The following is a 22,400-nucleotide window of genomic DNA, read 5'->3' as shown; positions in this document are numbered from 1 at the left end:
TTGGAAGCACACAGAGTTTGCTTAAATACCCCTCACACACCAAAAGGGCCCTTGGTGTCATGTTCATCATGGGGGTCTTCCCGTCCCACTGCAAATCCCTACACGACACATAGTACTGAAGATCAGTGCTCCCGTGTATTCGCAGGTCGTAGCACGCCCCATCCCGCAGCGGGACAGGAAGACCCCCATGATGAAGCATGACACCAAGGGCCTATTAAATTAAGCTCTATTGTGAAAACCTGGTGTGGAATATTTTTGTGAGGTGTTTCTGCTGATTTACTATTTTGAGGTGTTTCACAAATATTTAATACATTGCTTCTAAGTTAAGCCTGACTGCTCAGTACCAAGCTACTAGAGGGTGAGCACGGGTTAATTTAGGAGTTGCATGCTTCTTACCCTGACTAGGATTGTGGTTTCAGCTTGATTAAGACTCACATCTAATAAACCTACAGCCCAATTTCTAACACTGACAGTGAAGATGATACTTGTAAGGAAATGCCTCTTTTTGCATGATCACCCCAAATGCTGTGGACAGATGCTGCTGCTTTTTAGACTCTGAGTGCATTGAGGCCTGCTGACCAGGTTTCAGTGCCAGTGTTCTAACTCCTTACAAAGTGTATGTTGAACTGGTTACCCCAATTAGTGTAAGCTGACTTACTTATAAGTTCCTAGTATATGGTACGAAGGTTACCCGGAACATGTAAGACAGAAGTGTCCCTCCAGGGCTGCAGCACTGTTTGTGCCACCCTGTGTGGTTCAAGGAACAAGATTTATCCCCAGCCTGCCACTGGAGCCTGAAAGAGCAGTGTTAAACTGCTAGTTTGACTTTGCATTCTAAGCCAATGGCAAAGCACCCACTTACCTTAACAATATATGTAAGTCTTCCCTAAGGAAGGCCTATGGAGCTCTGAGGTAGGGAGATATTTATTAAATAGGACATATGCTTTTCATCTGTCCTGACAGCAACACTTCAATATTGTTGTTTTGCTATAGAAAAGGTAGTAGCCCCATTGGCTAACGCAGAGTTATTGGCTGGTCCCTCAGCCGGGCTAACTTCTGAAAGGGACTACTAAAATGGTTACCTCAAGGTATCAAATTAATCGGGCATTAAACTTGACTTCATGACCAAGTCAAATTTAATGTCACTTTTATGGAAAAGCACATTTTAAAAAGTTGCCACTCTGTAGCCAAGGTTGTCAAGTGGCCTCACACAGTTGATGGCCACCAGACAGCTTTCTGCGCTCCTGGGAAGTAGTGCGGATGACTTCCAAACTTAGGAACAATAGTAGCAACAAAACAAGATGATGGATGGAGTGCTGGAACTTTTCAAACACTCACCCCCAGTCACAGATCTGGGTTAAATTCATCACTCTTTTGCTTCTCGTGCCACCCCAGTTCATGTTCAGCCATATGCAAAACCGTCTTGACCGTGCTCCCCATGGGAACTGTCCAGCCCGAACTGCCAGGCCAGGTTATCCCTAAACAGGAAACAAGCATCCTGGGCCGGTTTTGGGGTATCAACCCATATCAGCCAGGCCAGCCTGAATCCAGTGACACAGCGAACAAGGGACCCACACCTGGGAATACCCTGGCCACTTAGAGCAAACATAGACGCCACAACAAGATGATGGACGGAGTGCTGAAAATGGTAGCCTGCTATAGAGGGAGATGTTACCTCCCTCTTGCAGGAAGCCACTCAGGGTGTTAGACCAAAATGCATGCTTCAAAGGCGAAGCCACCTTTGGTGGGCAATTGATGATCACACTTCGAAAGGATTGCCCCTTTTTTCAGGGAGCCTGGCAGCAGGAACTGAGAGGGGAGACCAGTGCCCAAACCGGTTTTCACGTGGGTGTGTAGCCCACAGGTAGCCATACCTCTAGCAAAGGCTACCAAGCTCCTAAAATCCAAGGAAGTGTTATGACATCTTGTGAGTGGACAGAATAGTGTACCCTGGGTTTTCTAGAAGTCACAGTTAGCTGAAAGACATCACAGGGTGGGAGGGAGCTTGGTTGCCCATTGGCTAGTGGCCACATTATTCCCCCAGGGCACTTTCTGGACATACATATGGCACCCCTGGCAACCTGAACCTGAAATCATTACAAAACTGGAGAAAGGATCAATGGAGGACTGTCCTGCTGGCCTCTGGACCTGGCAAAGTGAGGCTGCACTGTTTGCTGGACTGCACCTGCCACACCTTGGGCTAGCGAGAAGAGGACTGTGCCTGTGGCTCCTGGTTCAAGGAAAAGATGCTCCTGAGAACCAGACCAAAGAAGTGACTCCAAGTGTCAGTCAGCTGACCCCCTGGAACCAACAGCAGGGACATCAAAGCTGGAGTAGCCCAACTTGCCAAGTCAGTAGCCACTTCTGGATAATCCCTAATTACTGCTGCAGGGCTCAACAAGAGACCGATCCTTGACTGCCAAAACTTGCACCCAAGTCTGCTGGACCTGGGAGTGTTGTCTGAGTCCAGATTGGTCTCCCAAGAAGGACACCAGCCTCCACCAAAGGATACCACTGAACCCGCTGTGACCGGAGATCGGTAGCCTAGCAGCAGCTAGCCTTCTATTAGCTCAAAGAGGACTTCGAGTTACCACCACCTCTGTGGCCGAAGGTACTCCACCTGACCCCTGGACCAAGCAGTAACCAAAAGGGGAACCCCTGTCGACCACAGAGCATCCAGAGAATCCTTCAGCATCCTCTATCTCCTGCGTACCAAGCATCATGGCCACTCCATTAAAGTCTATGGCAGTCATTATGTAAAGTTCAGGACTGGAGAACGCTTTGTTAACCAGGACACATTCCAAATACTCTGTGGAGGCCACCCTGACCTACTCCCTACCGGATTTGGCTAGCCAAGTCTGGTTGGACTAGCCAAACACAACTCTTTCTAACTTTTCAAAAGTTTCCAAACTTTACAGTTACCAATGCTTGTTTGTGGTTGTGACTAATAGAACTGAGATTCGCGTTTTCTTTACAAATCTATAGCTCTGAAACCGCACGTGGATTTTGCTAATTTTGGGTTTTAAAATTCATAAAACTAAAAGGTATTTCTATATGCTATCAGATATCTTTTGTGTTGTGTGACTTTCTGATTTTGTTGTTTGGTGCTTCTAAATGCTTTACACTAATTCCTTTGTTTGAGCCTTACTGCTCAAAACCACAGCTAACCAGGGTTGATATAATGGTTTGGAAAACATGCCTGACTGGATCTAAGACAATTTTTGTGAGTGTTTACACAGTATTGTCATACAACCATCCCATATAATATACCCAGGTCATCACAATGCTTCTTTCTAGGTGAGCGGACAGTTTTGTTTAAAGAAACTCTAAGATGTAACCTGAGTAAACAATCATGCCTCACTCACTGGTCTATTGTTACAGTTCTCATGTGGGAGCATAAAGGGAAATTCTCCCACACCTTTGGTGGGCATGAGCTTTGGGGCATCTGTGAAAGTCAAGCATGTTTTTAATTCCTCTGAGAGCACAACTGGGAGGAGCTCATTTTTTGTCCAGAAGATCCTTCATAGTTCTGCCTGGTATATCTGTTTTATGTATAACCCTGGTTTTACCCAGGTTGTTTTGAGGGATAATAGGGGCAATTTTGTACTCTGTAATGATGAAACCCTCCGCTGTAAGTTTGTGATCTTCTTGTGCCACAAAACTGTGTGATTCTGCAGTGGCGAAACTGGAGAGCTCCCAGTGATTTTGCAGTATTAATATCTGTTTTAATAATTTGCAAGCCCTCATCAACATATTTGCCAAATAAAGTTGCCCCATCAAATGGAAAGTCTAATATTTTTGCTTGGACTTCAAAATGAAAGTAAGTAAACTGTAGCTAACCTGGCAGAACAGATGTTCCTGCTAATTAACAAAAACCTGCATAGGAAACATCAATGGCTGCACCAATGATAGCCACTAAAGTTGTTGCACCTTTTTAACAATATTCCTGGCTATGTCCCTCTTAACCTCCAGAATGAGGTCAACAAGTATCGCAATGTCATGCCAAATCTGTGGATCGTAATGACACACAATCGCTAACCCATGGGTGACCTTGATAGAAGCAGCCACCATCGAACCAACTTTACAGCCAAAATTGTTGCTGCATCTCCCATCGATATCCAGGGGCATGGAGAAAGGCTTGGTAGGATTTTTTAACCTTTACTGAGGCTATCACAGAACCCAGCTTAGGATAGCCCATAAGGTAGCTTGAGGCTGTGCCAAGAGCCCAGTACTTCTTCTCCAAATGGGATACGACAGCCGGTACTGTGGCTGCCATTTTCAGTGATGTCAGGGCTTCTCAGCAGATGAAATTCAGTATAGGATTAGATTTTATAGCATTACGTGTGTCCTCTTTAAAACCATACAAGAAGAACTGTTGTTCGACAGTGACATAGGCAAGTTGATTTTTAAAGCAGCTCTTTCCATTAATGCATGGGATTGGGCTATATAATATGGAGGATCATCTGGCTAAATGGGGTACTAGTCACCTTACTTAGGTGCCACATAACCAATCATCCAAATCTTCTGCACTGTCATCATGAAGCAATTTGCCTCTGTCTTCTATGTCAGAATAAAGTGGTTCAGAAGAATCTTCTTCTCCCATATTATCTGTAGTTGGTGGCACCAAGACAGGTGTTCCTGTATTTGGAAACAGATGTCTTGGAGGTAGCATAGGATGCCCAAGTGGAGAAGGCAGAGGTGGAGGCAGTGGCAGTAGTTTTGGTGGTAACAGAGATGAAGCAAGTATGAGCTGAGACTGGAGGGGAAGTAGCTTTTGAAAAGTGTCCATCCTCTGTTGCATTGTAGTTAAAACTGGAGCAGGCACTTGAAATATTTCTGTCTTGGAAAAAGCACCAAGTCTATTATAAGGTTGATGAGATTGGCATGGTGCAAATTGCTGTGAATGATAATCATAGTTATGAGAGGCATCATCCAGGGATCGCTCTCAAATTCTGGCACATAACAGACATTTAAATGTGTTTTGGACTGTCAGCAGTCTCTGAATCATCTTGGTCACTGCAATCATCTTCAAATTTTAAACCCAGAATCCTTGATGTTGTTTATGATGTCGTTGTCAACTGTGCCCTTCACATCGATGGAGCTGTCATTATCCATGGTGACTCACCTGTTGACGGTGTCCTTAACGTTGAAGCTGGTGCTGTCGGAGATGATCTGGTGAATGACAGTGTCATTGACGGTGTTGACTTTGATAATGTTGATGGTATCGTCATTGTCGATTGTGTCATGGGTGACAATTGAAACATCATTGAAGGTGAAACTTTCTTTATTATTGACATTGGTGATGTCAATGGTGGAGACAGAAAATCAGTTTGAAGGCTTAGAGAGGACATTGTTTGCCAAGTTTTTGTACAGACTTGTGTCTAGTATATTTAGGCATTTTTCTGAGGAAACCTCATTGCCTGTATGTGAAGTGATGCCAGCTGGTACTTTTGTTTGTAGCTCCAGCTCAGAAAAATCTAAACCTTTTTTGCCCAGCCTTCCTGGAAGTACTTGGAGGAGTGCTTTTTAATTAATCATTCCCTGATGACAGGCATCCCGCCTTAGAAGAATGGTATTTCTTCTTTTCCAACAAATACCGGGCCAATTTACTCTCTGAGTTTCTGAAGGAAAAGTATTACAAATGTCACAATGTGAAGGTTTGTGTTTAGGATCAAGCTAATAAAAACATTTATCAAGAGGGACATACAAATACACTTTTTTCTGGCCAAAGGTAGTGCATGCCTGCAAGGAAACATGTTTTATTATGTGGTATGATTGTGCGACCTCACTGTGTAATAAACTCAAAACCTGTCATGGGTTCAGTCAGATCCATTTGTAGGTAGTTGTGGCTTCAGGCAAAAGAGCAAGTATAAAGAACTTAGAAGCACCATTCATGGAGAAATAAGAAAGTATTGCAACGCGAAGGAAATCCAACACCATTTATAAAAATAGATCTTATTTTTGTGAATTATTAGACACCAAAACATACACAATCCACGAGAGGATTCCAGGGATATAGATTTTTAGGTAAATCATAAAACACTTCAAAATTCCAACAAGCATTGGTAACTGCAAAGTTTGGAAACATATGTTCAACTACTGCGTACTGTGTTGGATGACCAACTCTGATAAGGGGAAGGTCAGGTAGGCCAAAAATGAGAGGTAGAACAGTTACCACATTACAAAGGATTCTCAAGTCCAGTTCCAGGCTCTATGGGCAAACCACCATAGACTTTAACATAGTGGTCCTGATGCAAGGGATACAGGATGCTGAAGATGCTGTAAGATGCTGAGGATGCTGTGTGGTGTATGGGGGCTTCCTAGGGCTACTCCTTGGCCCAGTGGCTTGGTGGGGTGACTTTGAGGGACATCAACCCCCATGGCCAAAGTCCTCCTTGGCCCATCAAAAACCCAGTTACCAAGGATTGCTAGTTTCCGAACATAGAAAAACCAGTGGTTCCCTTTCATGATGGCCAATGTTCGTCTTGGGTGACCAAATTACACTTAATGGCTCCCCCAGGTCCAGCAGACTTGGGTGCAATTTTTGAGCACTGGGACTCGATCTTCCAGGCTGCACATCGGCAGTCAGTGTTTATGAAGTGACTATAACACGAAGTCAAGTCAACTGACTTTTCAAGTTAATTTCTTCCGTCCCAGTTTCGGGAGTGACTTTTCCATGAGCCAGACACCTCAGTCACAATCCACTCTTTGCTCGTCGAAGGATCAGCAGGTGTAGTCCAGCAACTGTTGCAACCTCTCTTTTCCAGGGTAAAGCAGGGCAGTGTTTCCTCAGTTCTCTTTCCAGTCTTGATGTGATCTGAGGTCTGGGTGCCAGTGATGTCATATCCTGCTTGATGCCAGATTCCTGCAAAGTGTTGCATCTAGCTATCTCGGAGTTCAATATTCTGTCCACCCCTAAGATGGCAGAGCCCCACTCTAAGTGTGTGGAGGTTGGTAGCCTACCCTAGAGGTGCGACTACCTTAGGGCTACACACCCACAGAAAAACTGATTTGGCAACTATTTTCCCCTCTCTGTCCCTGACGACAACCTATCTACCAAGGCACAAGAGCAGCCTCTCTCGTCTGTGCCCATCATTTTCCCTTCAGAAGCAGCTTCCCCTTTGAAGCTTGCCTTCTGGACTCACAACCTGTGTGACTTCCTGCCATGAGAGATGACACCTCTTCCAACAGCAGAACTCTATTTTTTTCTCTCCTGGGAGTAGTTCACACTTCTCTCCAGGAAGGTAGAAGGATGTGTGTAATTAGCATCTGAGAATAGCTGCTGAAAAACTTGGGCAACAGATTGGCAACTTCTAAAGTTGTCTTTCACTTAGAAGTGACAGCAAATTCAACTTGGACATTAAGTTGGGCTTAATGTTACGCTTAATTTGGTACCTTGATCTACCAACTTTAGTAGTCCCCCTCTGGATTTGGCTCAGCTGAGTTGCCAGCATGTAACCTCATATTCACCAATGGGGCTACTAGCCTTTCCAAGGTAAAAACAACAATTTGGGGGTTTTACTGGGATTTTTACTGAAAATATATGTCCTACTTTTTAATAAACAGAACCCTGCCTAGGACTCGATAGGCCTTCCGTGTTTAAATGGCATAGTAGAGTTAGTAGTTTAAAACTGTTCTACCTGTCTGCAGTGGCAGGTGGGAAACAACCTTTACGACGCAGTCATTACATCGCACTACCTTTCCAACGCAGTCATTACAACGCAACAGCCTTTACATCGCATGCAATTACAACGCAGCCATTACATGGCATGTCACTATAACGCATTAAAACGCATGTCACTACAACGCATACCATTACAAAGCATACCATTACAACGCATAGTTTTTCCCCTTACACTATCCAACACTTACCCTACTGTTGCACTCACTAGAGTGGGAATAGTAATTTTTACCCCTACACTATCCAACACTTATCCTACTGTTGCATTCACCGGAGTGGGAATAGTAATTTTTACCCCTACACTATCCAACACTTACCTTAAATGCAATGTAACGGTATGCTTTGTAATGGTATGCGTTGTAACGGTATAATGCGATGTAATGGAATGCGTTGTGAATGTGTATTTTCTTAAAATGCGTTGTGATGGCATACAATGTAAAATCATGCGTTGTAATGGATGTTGCGATGTAAAAACTGTGTTGTAAAGGCATGCGCTGTAAATGTTTGCGTTGTAACGTCATACATTTGTGGCAGGTTGGGTGAAATGCTTTCACTTTGTCACATCAAGGGTGGCACAATAAAAGCTGCAGCCCTGGTAGGACAATTTTAACTTACTGGTCCAGGGTACACCTGGTACCATATACTAGGGGCTTATAAGTAAGTACAGTTAGGCCAATTGGGTATAAGCTGATTTAGCATTACACTTTTAAGTGTCAGCAGAGCACTGGTACTGAGATCTAGTTATCAGGCCTTGTCTCGCTCTGAGTTAAAAAAAAAAAGCAGCATCAATCCCAGCGGCAGTAACTCCATGAGGGTGTTAGGCCATTGTCCCACTCATTATTGTGGCCCCTTGATCCCCCCAATAAATGTAATAAACATACAGAAATGTCATATCTTAAAGTGTTTTTAATTTGCAGGCATATGGTATGACTGCTTGAGTGCAGAGCGCTCCTGGCTGTGGTGGGTCCTGGAAAAGCGAAGCCAGGGGGGGTGGTGCTTGAAACTGCAGCAATATTGCCAGTCAAACACCTGTAGCAGTAGCCATCGCACCTAAGTCCACCTTTCTCTGGCCAGCCACACATGCACACTAGGTCTCTCTCTCAGTCTCGGCAACAGCGCACATTAGTGAACCGGGGGTTGACTTAAAGCAGAATCCCCCGTCTCAGTAATGAGCGGTGAGGTTCCCTGCCCCAGCCAATCCTGGTGCAGCTGCAACATCAGGAGCAGTGCCAGGATTGGTTTAGACTGAGAAGCTGGCAAGCAGAGGTGTTACCGGGGGTCTCTGACGTGAGGCAGAGCTGGGGTCAAAAGGTTGCCTAAGCGCAGCGTTTCTTGCGCACTTTGTGGCTGCTTGGGCACCAAATTTCAGTTTGTTACACAGCTCACATCCGGCACCATTCCACCAAAGAAGGAGTTACCTTGCCTGTCAAGAAACCCTTGGGGAAACCCACCACTAAACCAAAGGCGGCAGAACCAGCACTGGCAGCAAAGCTCCAGAATAGGATCTGGCATGAGAAACACCCTAGGAGCCCAAGATTGACCCTTCAAAGGTAGTGGTAAGTGAGAGCAGCCCCTGTCAGCCACTGGGCAGGAGCAGCATAAGGTCACTGTCGAAGAAAGGGTGACTGCAAAAGATCAGACGTGATGCAGAGCAGTACTCAGTATGTTAAAAATACAGAATCTGTCCTCCTACATAGAATATATAGTCAAACAAAAAAAGGCCATGAATGACCACATACCCCAGTATAAAGCCCCACTCGTTCTGCAAACCTTCTTTATAAGAATTATGCACGGTTCTGTAAAGATTAATTCCTAACCGCGTTTCCAAAATCATCTGCACACACTGGTGCCATGTATGTATAGGTTGAAGGCAGCCGAGCACCAAGTACTCCTTGATAGCTGCAGTTGTTCAGGAGCACTTGTTGCAGATTGTTAGCACAGCTACTGGGGCACTGGGGTGCCTCAGCGCTGTATACTTGAGCATTGGGCGCTTCAGCACCGGGTGGAGTTTGACAGACAGCATTTTAGGTGCCCCTACTGCTTGTCTGTTCGTGCGGCTGCCCTGGCACCAGGAACACACTGTATTAGTGGGAGCAGTTGAGTAAGGGCTGCTGTGAAAAAGAAAGCAAGACAAGGAAAACCTCTCTTCAGACTAGAGCCTAAAGCCAACACCTGTGCATTATTGATGTAGGGTGCTCTCACCTGTTGCTGCTGTCTGTAGATGGCATAGGTTACAGAACCCCTCTGACTTCTCCCTTTTAGGTTATTGTGAGGTGTACTTTGTCTGCCAGCAGGATTTCTGCTTCTAGTTTTTTTTAAAGAAGTTGGGAATGTAAAGGATTCATTTTAACACTCTCCTTCTGAGAGGATTATGGGATTTAATCTGTTCTGACCTTTTTTGAGAAGGCAGTTAGTGGACCTTTCAAGTCGAGGACCCCTGCAATATATAAGCTCTTCAACTTCCACATCTGAGGTATGGAGTGCTGAGGAATCTGATTTGAAGTCCTGTATATTACTGGTTTTATTGTTGTAAAGACATACATTTTGAACTGAAATGTTTTCTCCCTGGCCACTGCTGCCCACTGGAGTGTGTAGAGCGATAGTAAGCATAAATAATGCCACACAGTCTTGAAAAAGGGAATGCTGGTCAGAATTGTAGAAGGTGACATTCACATTTGAAGCAATTTAATTTGAATTCTGTTTTATTTATTTGTTAATTGACAGTTATGTCTAGGGTTGATGGTGACACTCACATTTGAAGCAATTGAATGTGCCTTTTGTGGGATTTCAGATTACTTATGTGCGACATTTCCATAGTTTCAGTGTACTGTACAATTTGCACACTACAGTAATTGTTTAACTTATTTAATGCAGTAAGATATGGGGCAGTTTTTAATGTTTAAATAGTTCAATACTACACGTTCACAATTGCTGTATAAACCTCCCTTCTTTTCTCAGATTTGCTTTAAAATGCACCATTTGCCACTGTTTTCTTCACAATTTTCTCTGCGGGAGAATCAATCAATCAATCAATCAATAGGTCATTTAGAACCCCCAAACACCCTTTGTGTTGGTCGTGCTTGTACACTTTGCAAGCTTGCGAAGTAACACTCATACCCAACTTTTACGTCCTACCACTTTCAAATGTCACCAACTGCCACTGATCAATCCAAAACTTCGGGGGTACTCATGCACAAAGAAGCATTTCCTTACAAGGCCTTAAGAAATAGATTTCTTCTCTCTGTCAGACATGGTGACAGTTAGGCACAGTTAGTAACTGGAAATGTTTCCGTAGCCCAGGAAATAAATAATGTTCCCTCCAAACAATTTCAGGAGGTTTAAAGCTGAACATATGGCTGGTTCATGCAAGGGTAGATCTGAAAAGCAACAGTATAAGGTCACTAAAAGGGATAAGGTAGATCTCTCTGTCTCGGACTCTATCCCTTCGACTTTCGGTAGAACTCTGAGCTAGGGTGGTCTCTAAGGGAAGTAGGAAAGCTGGCATATTCACCACATTGGCTGAAGGTCAGACTACTTCAAATTAGGTGGATGTGCTATTAAACAATCACTGTTGTTGAGGCCCACTGCCATCTTAACTCTGTTTAATGCTATTTATGATCACTGGGGTTACACAGCCTGACGACAGGGAATGATTCAGGCATGTGAATATATGAAAGATCAAATGCTAGAGAATGTCTGCTCTTCAGCTAGTTATAAAACTCCTATTTCAGACTCTGACTGATCACAAAGCAGTAAATGATTGAAAGCCCAGCTGATTGAATAGCATATGAAACAACTTAAGGCTGCCCCTCCTGTAAATACTTTGCTTCAACACTTCAGATATAGACAGCAGAAGTGGGTTACTTCAAACTAGTTGTTAAGGTAAGTGCTTGGTAGAATGTTAGGTATGTTAGCTACAAGCTAGAAGGTTAAGGAGGTCACTCAGGAATCTTGATGTAAAATCCCACTGAGTGACAGTTAGAGAGAGAAGCTACCCCGCACTGCTTGGTGGTGGTACTAGGTGAATGAATTAGAAAAAAACATACCTCTTTGTGTGTCTTCATTGGAGGAAGGAGGTGTAACATCAGTGTTCCTATGTGTAGTCTGGGCACTTGGTACATACTAACCATATCCTTACACATTGTAGCTCTGGCTTCCAAAGTCTTATCACAAAACTGTCAGGGATGAAACCTTGGACTTTGTAATTGTGGAATTAAAAAAGGGATGTAAATCTGGTATCGATGTTCACCTTCTTTGCTGGACTATTGGCAAACTTGTAAAATGCTACGCCACTGCCCACAGGTGAAATCCTAGAACTGCTGAAACTTGGAAGCTGAGAAGAGGACACCATCAGATCCTGGAGCTGAGGGACGACACCTCTTTTTTGACTTTGTGTCAGACAAGAGGTGACTTAACTTGGATGTTGTCGTGGATGGGTGCCCCTAGGCACCTCTTTTCCTCTGGAACCCCTTCATCCTGAGGACAAGGGTAACCTTACCTCCAAATCACATTCCTAGGTTTTACGTGTGATGGCCTTCTTCCATATTTCTCTTATGATGTCAATAGGAGGAGTCTTCTGTCCTTAATCTTTTATTATATACTTCCTTGCTTACCTTTAGCAGGAGGCAAAGTAGATGATGATAGGGCTGAGCAAGAACAGTAACATGCACCTAAAGCTGGGACTGCCTGGAGTGATCTTTGGAGGAGTAGGTGCATCAATCTCATTCAATGAAGCCAAAATCTGTAGACGCTCTTTAGGCTGGTGGCTCCAAAGATAGGGGAGGTAGGTGTGTTCCTTCGATCTGTCACCACATCTTGAAAATTATCATTGTTGAAAAAGGTCTCAAAGAAAAGAGAAACGCCATAATTTACAGAAGTCTTTGATGCCAAAAGATACCTAAAATTCGAACCAGCTTGTCCAAAAGTCCTAGTGCTGAAGTGTCTAGAAAGAGGCCACGTAGAGCATCTTGATGTTGTCTGTAAGTGGAGCAGCAAGGAGGTCAAACAATGACACTGAACTCTTTTATGGGCACAGGAGGAGAAAAAAACAGCCCCATCACCTGTCAGAGGAAACAGATCCTGCTGGCATAGGTGGTCTGCACTATTTAACTTCCTCACATAGAGCAAACCGCTCTCTGTCCTGCAGCCTTCTAAGGACGTCTCCTGGCAAATTCCAGAACTTGTTACTCTTTGATAAGCCAAAAAGCAGGCCACACAAAGTGGAACACCTACGTGGACAGTTTCACACCACCAGGTGAACACTTGTTGAAAAGAGTCGCCAATGCTGAGTAGAGAAACAACAAATATTTTCAAAGAGAAAATCAAGAACATTTCTGCAAACTGTAAAAAATGTTTGCAAATAAGCAAAATGACTTAAGAGAGGCCAACAAATAAGTACAAAAGTAAGATTGCAGCCAAAAACTCATTAAAAGGCAGCAGGATTAATAGATTCCTCCCTTAGTGACTGCAAAAACTGCCTAACAGACAAGCTATGGATGACTGTACAAGTAGGATTTTAGTAAGGAAGGTCACCGACTTAAATAATATTAGCCTTAGTAGGGAGTACATTTGAGACTACATTTTTATAGGCTTTAGCAATATTTTTGACAACATTATAATTTCATTCGAATTCACTTCATTTGACGAATGTGGTTTAATTAGCTGTGTTTTAAATATGTAGACACGGGTGCACGCACAGACACGTGCACACACATACACACGCTCACAGTTTTCAGCCAAGATTCTGCACACACAGAATGCCCCAGCATAGCAAGATGTGTGCCTCTCTCTTGCTGTATTGTTTACACTGACTTAAGTACCCCTGTTTGCTACACAAAGACACAACCTCTTCATCTCTTTGCATGTGACCGGCTTAGCAGTCAGCCAGCCCCATTTCACCCGGAAGCGTTTGAGTGGCCCTGGTGGGTGGGTGGTTTACCTGCGTCTTGAACCACTTTGAGTATTCATTCTGAATCTTCATCCTGATGCCATCGTACTGGCTGTGGACGTCCTGGAGGACGCTGGTCAGGTCTGGCTGTGTTTTAACACTGCTTTTCTGTCCAAGAACATTGCTCTGGACGGTCATCCGTACCTCGTTCAACTCCTGAGTACAATAGAAAGAAGACATCCCGAGTTACTCATCGAAGCAGCTATCATTCATTTTTTGATGATGTGGGTATCTACTGGGTTTTAATTTGTCGCCTCTTCAACCCTACCTGCGGGATGTCTGTTGCTAGTCAGAACTACCCAAAGAGATGTATTGACTTTTAAGAACAAGCAAAACAAATGTTCTTGGCTCTTCTATAGTTAAAAGGTTTTCTCAAGCCTCAAGTAAGAAATGGAAAATATGTACCATACATGCAACATACCCTCTCACACATAGAACAGGTGGTGTGTGAGAGGGTTATAGAGAGCTGAAAGCTGATGGTTTCATTGAAAGGACCAAAGACCTTAAAAGATGGGGCTTCCTTATCATGCACGCGAGACAGTGATATATATTTGCATTTTCATTTATGTGACTCTTGCATGTTCCCCTATCCTTTTAGTTTTGCCCTACATTTTTAAGTTGGACCTTAACCCTTATGCTGAACCTCCCCAGAAAGAATGATTCTTTCAACTTTGAAGTTTGGGTCTACTTATGCTAGGGAGCAGGTCCCTGTTGGACTCCCTGGACCATGGCAAAAACATTCCACTAGTAATGTGATTCACCTTGTGAGTTCAAGATGTAGAGCCTATAGACCAGCTGCAGACAGATGTGCATACCAGCACTCTCTTGCTCTTCCTCCTGAGGCTTGACCAGGCTTGGATAACTCCCTGAAGGTTGAACTTATTAGCTGGAAGCTCATCTAAGGACAGGTAACTCATGTACATGCCAAGCTGACCTTGACACCCTGTTTGATGACACCCTGCGATATGACAACAGAGGATCAGCGGAGAATGTGTTTTGAGAAGCGGCCATGCTGGCCAGAGCATGTTAAGACAATGTCAGCATTGTGTGCTGCCTTTTCTTAGGGGCCTAGGCATGCCTGTAGTCACTGTGAATCCTTTGTAACAATTTCTGTAATTTGCCACTGTTGTTCTGGATGAAAATATGGTTGCGCTCCTACTGCATGGCCAAGTACTCCCCTTTAGCACTTGTCTCTCACCGAATAGCAAAGTCAAGTATGTGAAGCTTACTTAGAGAAAGGTGTGACATTAGACAATAAACCTGATACACATCAAATAACAAGTAACAAAGTCACTCTCCAATTCTTAACTTTTAAGAATTAGACGTTATTACACCTAAGTACAAACACACACTAATTCCATCTCTCTCTCACCTCCACTCACTCTTTTCATACACTTGGTTTGCTGGTTTTATGAAAAAGGCCTCCAGGTAAAGAAAGTGCCACAGGGTCATTGTAAAGATTTATGATGATACAGAAAGGCAGACAACATACTATGTAGCCATTGGTTGGTCCCGCACGACAGGTTTTCTTATGATGAATACACCATGGTTCACAGCAGAGCATTCACTGACATGAAATTCACTTCTTTAGTACATATTGATGGTCTGAGTCTACCCACATAACTGGTGTTTGTTCTGGGACTGTGAAGACTGCATTGCCTCTCCTTGTGCTTTTCCCCCACAACACAACTAAGGTTGACTGCTCACCTCCAAAGCACCACCCAACACAACACAACACTAATGTATTAAAAAGGAATGTATGTTGTTATCCCGCAATCTTTTTCCCCGCAGGGAATCAAAACACGGTCGTTACAACGACTGCGTTGTGATTCTGCATACCGTTATCCGCAAGTCGGAACAACGACTTGCGGAGGGGGGGGGGGCGCTGGGAAGGTGTTGGATTTTAAATCCAACACCCCCCCATCCGCAAGTCGTTGTTCTGACTTGCGGTGTAATGGCATGCGGAATCACAATGCGGTCGTTGTAACAACTGCGTTGTGATTCCCTGCGGGGAAAAAGATTCGTGGTAAACGTTGTTTACCATTAAAAAGGAGTCTGGTTTAGGACAGTATCGGGTTTTACTCTGACTACTCTAATCATCCAAACTCAAAACCAACACACAACCCTGCTTTCAGTACATTATTGGCAGCCATAACTCCATGTAGCCAACACACCTCCAATAACTTATAAGCAAAAGTTATTTGCCTTCAGTAAGAATTTTTGTGGTGAATATTATATCTTCCCACAGATTCCTCACTTTAATATCCTAAGAACCTAGACTAGATCCATAGCGTTTTTTTTGTAACTGCAGCTCTCCAGCACCGCCAGCTGATGCCACACACGTCCATTCAGGGCACGCCCCACTCCAGAAGTGACAATATCAACCAAAGTGTAAGGAGCAGAAATAAAGAGACCTTAACCCCAGCAGATCACTGTGCAACCAGAACATAACCGCCAGATACCATAGAATATTATTAAGAACAACACTACATCAGAAGAGGAGGAGGAAGGGTGGCAAGGAATCTGCTAAAAGATATAGGACCCGATGTAGGTGGCTAAATACCGGTCGGTAACCCCGAAATTCGGTAAATTTCAGGGTTACCGACCGGTATTTAGCCATTCCTAATGTAGGTGATGATTCGGTAAATACCAAATCGGTATTTACCGAATCTGTATTTATCGAATCGGTAAATGCAATGTAGAACGCACATAAGAGTGCTTATGTGCTTTAATAATTTGTTAATTACCACCAACTTCAAGTTGGTGGTAATTAACGAATTCCTTTAAAAATTCACTTTTGAATATTTTTTAAGTGCCATGTGGCACACATCCATGCCCTTAGGGCATGTATGTGTGCCACATGTGCACATAGGCACATTTCAGGGGTGCAACAGGGTGTCCTTTGGACACCCTGGCACCCTTGAAATACCTCCAGGTATTACCGAATCGCTAATACAGAATGGCTTTACATTCATTCCTATGGGCCTCCAAGCCCATAGAATGAATGGATAGGTATTCCGATTCGGTAATAAGGAATATTAAGGAATCGGTATGTTTTACCGATTCATTAGCTACATAAGAAATGCCGATTTCTTAATACCGAATCGGTAAAATTCGGTATTAAGAATTCGGTATTTATGGATTATCTACATCTGGCCCATAGTATCCACGAAAACATCGCTAAAGTTAACAATATTTCCTTTGCCCAAAGCAGTGACTGGACTGATTGGTGACAATCCACCAAGAAAATTCAGCAGAACTGCTCTGACGAAGCAGCCATCACTTCTTGCATAAGCCACCAGATAATAATAACTGGCAAAGGTATTCAACAAGATCGAGTGGCCGCACAGCAACCCCTGAGGACAAGACAGTAAAACTGCTAGTATCCCTTTGGATTGGACACCATTGTTTTAAACAATGGTCTGTCCTGGTCCCGGAGCAATATATCTTAATGTAAAGTGTGATCAATGAGAAATTGCGTGACAGGTCACATCTTTACCCCTCTTTGTGCTAGTAAAAGGACCAGTCATTTACTTAATCTTATCTCATCCGTTCGATTTATTAGAAGACAGCATGGCTAATGGCCAGTCTGTCTAGGCTCCTCTTCTTTGAAGATAAAAAGAAAAATGGGGCAGTTATGGACTGGCCAATGTAGAAGTGGGACAGCACCTTAGGCAGAAAAGAGGCATAGGTATGTAGGACCAACTACTCCAGGTAAAATATTGTATATGGTGGCCAGACCTGGCAGCAGTAATTGCGAGCAAAGAGGCAGTGTTCAGTGTTAAAAGATGAAGAGATCATTGGGGCACCATCCATACGAGTGTGGGTACAGGAGCTCGACAGATGCATGATAGCTGAAAAAGAAGTGTTTATCATTAGAGGGTGCCCTAGAAAGTGGGAAAAGAAATGGAAGGCGTGGAATAGCTATAGAGGGTCCCTATGCACATCCCCGTTGGTAGACCTGACATTAAGACGGAAGGAACTCAGAGACGTGTTAACATTGTGAATGCAATCTTCTTTGTGTTATTCATATTGGGGTGCTATGGTGCTGCGGACATCAATGTGAATATATTTGTATACTTGACAAAATCAATAAAATGTTATTCCAAAAAAAAAAAAGATGAAGAGATCAGCTGCTTATTGGTAATATTGGTAATACCATAAGGAAATTCAGAACAAGGTTTAAATCCTACTGCAGAGCCACAAAAGGTGTGGTAGAAAACGTACAATAAACCGTTCAAGAAACACGCCACAGGGGGAACCTGAACAAGGAAGACTTGTCAAGGAGACACAAGGTCAGGAACAATTCAACCATGTATCCTTTCACAGTAAATACCTCCAAACCAGGGAAAGCGCAGAGTGCAGAACATCTCACAGGCAAGTCGCAAAGAGATTCAAGCCTGTGACCAATGCAAATCTGTCTCAGCACCCAGTATGACATCTGCCACTCTGGGGGTGGGGGGTGGGGGGGAAGACTGAAAATCTTTAACTGACACTGCTCGATCTCTATGCATGCCAACATAACCTTGGAGAATTGGGGTGGAGAACTCAACAAGTCTGCTGTGAAAGTAGAGGATCCCTGTCTGAAAGAGGAGGCTGGATGCTGAGGACCAATAGATTGGTGTACCAATTCATCACCACCCAGTCTGAGGCAATGAGATTGAGCTATGTACTATATTTTTTAATTTCTGCAGAGCCCTTGAGTTTAGTGGAATTGGATGCAATTGCATTTTCAGGCCCTGAGACCATCTCAAATGGAAGCTACCAGCTGGAGAATCCTGTGTTGGAAAGTCCAGAGCAACGAGCAGTGCCTGTTCAATACCCTGAGGTTGACGCAAGAAATTCCTAGTTTAAAAGGGTGGCCGAGTCATCCACCCGCACATTGAAATACCTGCCTCACAAACTGCCACTGTAAAATCCTGATACATTTGTTACAAGTACATGGCCTCCTAGCAAAGGGCAAAATAATTCTCTCCCCTTTGTGTTGAGGTTGTGGACCGCAGTAATGTTGTTCATGAGGGCAGCAGAGCAAGATATGGAAAAAATAAACACCTTCAGACACTTTCAGAGCTAGGTGGATGGCCCGAAGATCCAGCAAGTTGATGTGTAGTCATGGTTTTGCCAGAAACAAAAAGCCCCACTCTCTAATGTCCTCCAGAAGAGGTCTGTGGTCCTGTGAGGAGGCATTTGTTGCAACAGTAGCATGCACCTGAGGAGGGCATTAAGAGTGGCCCATGGTGAGGTTGGGCTAGAGAGGCACATTCAACAGGAGAGATTTTAAAGGACAGTTCTCCCCCCCAGCAGGAAGGGTCTCCTTATGTAGAAAACACTTCCATATAAGGCACCATTGGAGGAACCTCCTCCTTCACAAGACATGCTGCACCAAGAGGATGCTGAAGGCCATCAAGTACCACAGCAGAAGACTGTCAGACAAGGAATGGACTTTGGAGAGTGAAACATCAGGATCATAGACTTTCCTCTTCCTCATAGTATCTCGGACATTTGAACTCTCATGCAGGTTGCATTCAGGATAACCACATAGAAGGCCAGGCTATATAGTGGAGTTCGCTATGACTTCTTTTGGCGGATAGACCAAAGACTAAGAAAGAACAAGGTGCATAACAAATAGTCTAAATCCAATGTGGGGGCCCTTCCTTTGCCAGGCAGTCATCCTTGTACAGACTGAAGGAGGCTGCTAACACTGTAGAGGCTGCTAAAACTGTGAAGGCATGTAAATCGGCCTTTTGGCCAAAAGGCAGCACCTCAAATTGGCAGTATTGGGAGCGCACTGTGAAGAGGAGACAAAAATCTGCGGACCCAAAGGTTTCAGGTGAACGAAGGCATCATGGAGTATGCAGGGACAATAATTAAATTCTGTACATTCAACTCTAGGAGGACTGACTCAGGGACATAATCTTAAACTTGTCCTGGCAGACAAAGAGGTGCATAAACCTCAACTCATTCATGTTGAGGACCAGAAAGTAGAGGGAATACATGTCTGCACACATATCCACTTTGGGCCAAGAGTGTAACACAGGCCCTGCATTTAGCCCCTAACCCTTCAGGGGGGCCCGATTGAACCCACGGCCAATTGGGATCTTTGAAGTATGGAAAACGCCAGGGCTCCTCATCACATTCTGAAGGCCCACCATCATTTTGTGTTATGCCTCTGCTTTGGGCACAATTTCTGTGATCTCTTTCTGTAACAAGGTCAGGACTTCAGCCTGCAATATGAAGGCATGGGTATGAGAACACTTCCTAGTGGGTGGTTGGAGTTCTGTAGCAGTGAGCAAAAGGGGGAGGGCGTAACCCTTGCAGATCAAATAGAGGACCCTAAAATCTCTGGTTATGGACTCTCAATGGCTCACAAAATAAGAGACCTTCTCCCAACCAAAAGTTGATGGCAGAACAAGCAAAACAGAGCATCAGATGAATGATGCAATTAGCATAAGCCACACTGCTGGAGTCAAAAAGATTGCACCCTATGGAGTCTAGATGTTTCCATTTAATCAGTGATGGGGCCCAAAACTTTGCTTAGAAGCATGCAGTCAGCATTATTGAAGGTTGGGCCGCCGAATACCCAGGCTTTCCAATCTTGGATCCACTACCATACACTCCTTTTACACCCCTTATATCTCACTTTGTCATTTTTTTCTCTCTTTCTCTGCCTCCTTCCTTCTCCTATTTCTGTTTTTCTCTCTCTTGCTCTAAATTTAAAGCTGTTGAGGAAAAATAAATGTCCACTGCCAAAAATTAATGTTGGTGGGCCCCACCTGCAACCACCGGTTCAAGGTAATCACTGCGATTCTTGGTTTCAAGTGGGGTAGGGAAAGAGTTGAGGTTCCGTTTCACTAAAAATGCTTGAATCACTAGGCTTTACGGAGAAGGCAGGGACAACAAAAACTTCAGGTTGGATGACAAAAGCCAGTGATGGTGGGCAATTTGTTTATTAAGTGAGAGACCCATAAGGTGTCCTTGGGGATCTTTTTAAGTCAAGCATAGATCTTTGGGGCCCCATAATTACACAACATCTAAATGTCGCCTCAAAAGGGCATATGCCTCCGTTATGGAAGAATGCAAAAACAACAATTGATGGACAGAATGCAGAACAATGTCATACATTCACCCCAGTACAGAGATCTGGGCCTAAATCCATCGTTTTTTTGCTCACCATGCCATTCCAGTTTGAACCCAGCCATATGCAAATCAGTCTTGACCCTGTGCCCCATGGGAACAGTCCAGCCCGAACTGCCAAGCCAGGTCCTCTCTGGACTGGAAACAAGCATCCTAGGACCGCTTTCGGGCTTTCAGCCCTCGTCAGCCAGGATAGCCTGATTCCAGTGGCATGGAGAGCAAGGGACTCACGTCTGAGCATACCCTTCCCACTCGGGGTAACAAATGCAAAAACAACAATTGATGGACAGAATGCAGAACAATGTCATACATTCACCCCAGTACAGAGATCTGGGCCTAAATCCATCGTTTTTTTGCTCACCATGCCATTCCAGTTTGAACCCAGCCATATGCAAATCAGTCTTGACCCTGTGCCCCATGGGAACAGTCCAGCCCGAACTGCCAAGCCAGGTCCTCTCTGGACTGGAAACAAGCATCCTAGGACCGGTTTCGGGCTTTCAGCCCTCGTCAGCCAGGATAGCCTGATTCCAGTGGCATGGAGAGCAAGGGACTCACGTCTGAGCATACCCTTCCCACTCGGGGTAACAAATGCAAAAACAACAATTGATGGACAGAATGCAGAACAATGTCATACATTCACCCCAGTACAGAGATCTGGGCCTAAATCCATCGTTTTTTTGCTCACCATGCCATTCCAGTTTGAACCCAGCCATATGCAAATCAGTCTTGACCCTGTGCCCCATGGGAACAGTCCAGCCCGAACTGCCAAGCCAGGTCCTCTCTGGACTGGAAACAAGCATCCTAGGACCGGTTTCGGGCTTTCAGCCCTCGTCAGCCAGGATAGCCTGATTCCAGTGGCATGGAGAGCAAGGGACTCACGTCTGAGCATACCCTTCCCACTCGGGGTAACAAATGCAAAAACAACAATTGATGGACAGAATGCAGAACAATGTCATACATTCACCCCAGTACAGAGATCTGGGCCTAAATCCATCGTTTTTTTGCTCACCATGCCATTCCAGTTTGAACCCAGCCATATGCAAATCAGTCTTGACCCTGTGCCCCATGGGAACAGTCCAGCCCGAACTGCCAAGCCAGGTCCTCTCTGGACTGGAAACAAGCATCCTAGGACCGGTTTCGGGCTTTCAGCCCTCGTCAGCCAGGATAGCCTGATTCCAGTGGCATGGAGAGCAAGGGACTCACGTCTGAGCATACCCTTCCCACTCGGGGTAACAAATGCAAAAACAACAATTGATGGACAGAATGCAGAACAATGTCATACATTCACCCCAGTACAGAGATCTGGGCCTAAATCCATCGTTTTTTTGCTCACCATGCCATTCCAGTTTGAACCCAGCCATATGCAAATCAGTCTTGACCCTGTGCCCCATGGGAACAGTCCAGCCCGAACTGCCAAGCCAGGTCCTCTCTGGACTGGAAACAAGCATCCTAGGACCGGTTTCGGGCTTTCAGCCCTCGTCAGCCAGGATAGCCTGATTCCAGTGGCATGGAGAGCAAGGGACTCACGTCTGAGCATACCCTTCCCACTCGGGGTAACAAATGCAAAAACAACAATTGATGGACAGAATGCAGAACAATGTCATACATTCACCCCAGTACAGAGATCTGGGCCTAAAT

The 22,400-nt window shown here is 44.4% G+C and overlaps 1 protein-coding gene across 1 annotated transcript in view; it reads right to left on the bottom strand.

Annotated features, from left to right (window-relative positions):
* The window catches only part of LOC146833291 (uncharacterized), a 315,536-nt gene that overhangs the window by 209,243 nt on the left and 83,893 nt on the right, over window positions 1-22,400 (bottom strand). Inside the window, exon 4 of the mRNA XM_085601001.1 lies at window positions 13,620-13,784. Within this exon, the coding sequence (XP_085457127.1) occupies window positions 13,620-13,784 (165 nt within the window). The remainder of the gene's footprint in view (window positions 1-13,619; window positions 13,785-22,400) is intronic.

This window comes from Triturus cristatus, chromosome 4_2 (genome assembly GCF_964204655.1).
Source record: "Triturus cristatus chromosome 4_2, aTriCri1.1, whole genome shotgun sequence".
Classification (NCBI taxonomy): Eukaryota; Metazoa; Chordata; class Amphibia; order Caudata; family Salamandridae; genus Triturus; species Triturus cristatus.
This window is presented reverse-complemented; position numbering and strand designations above follow the sequence as displayed.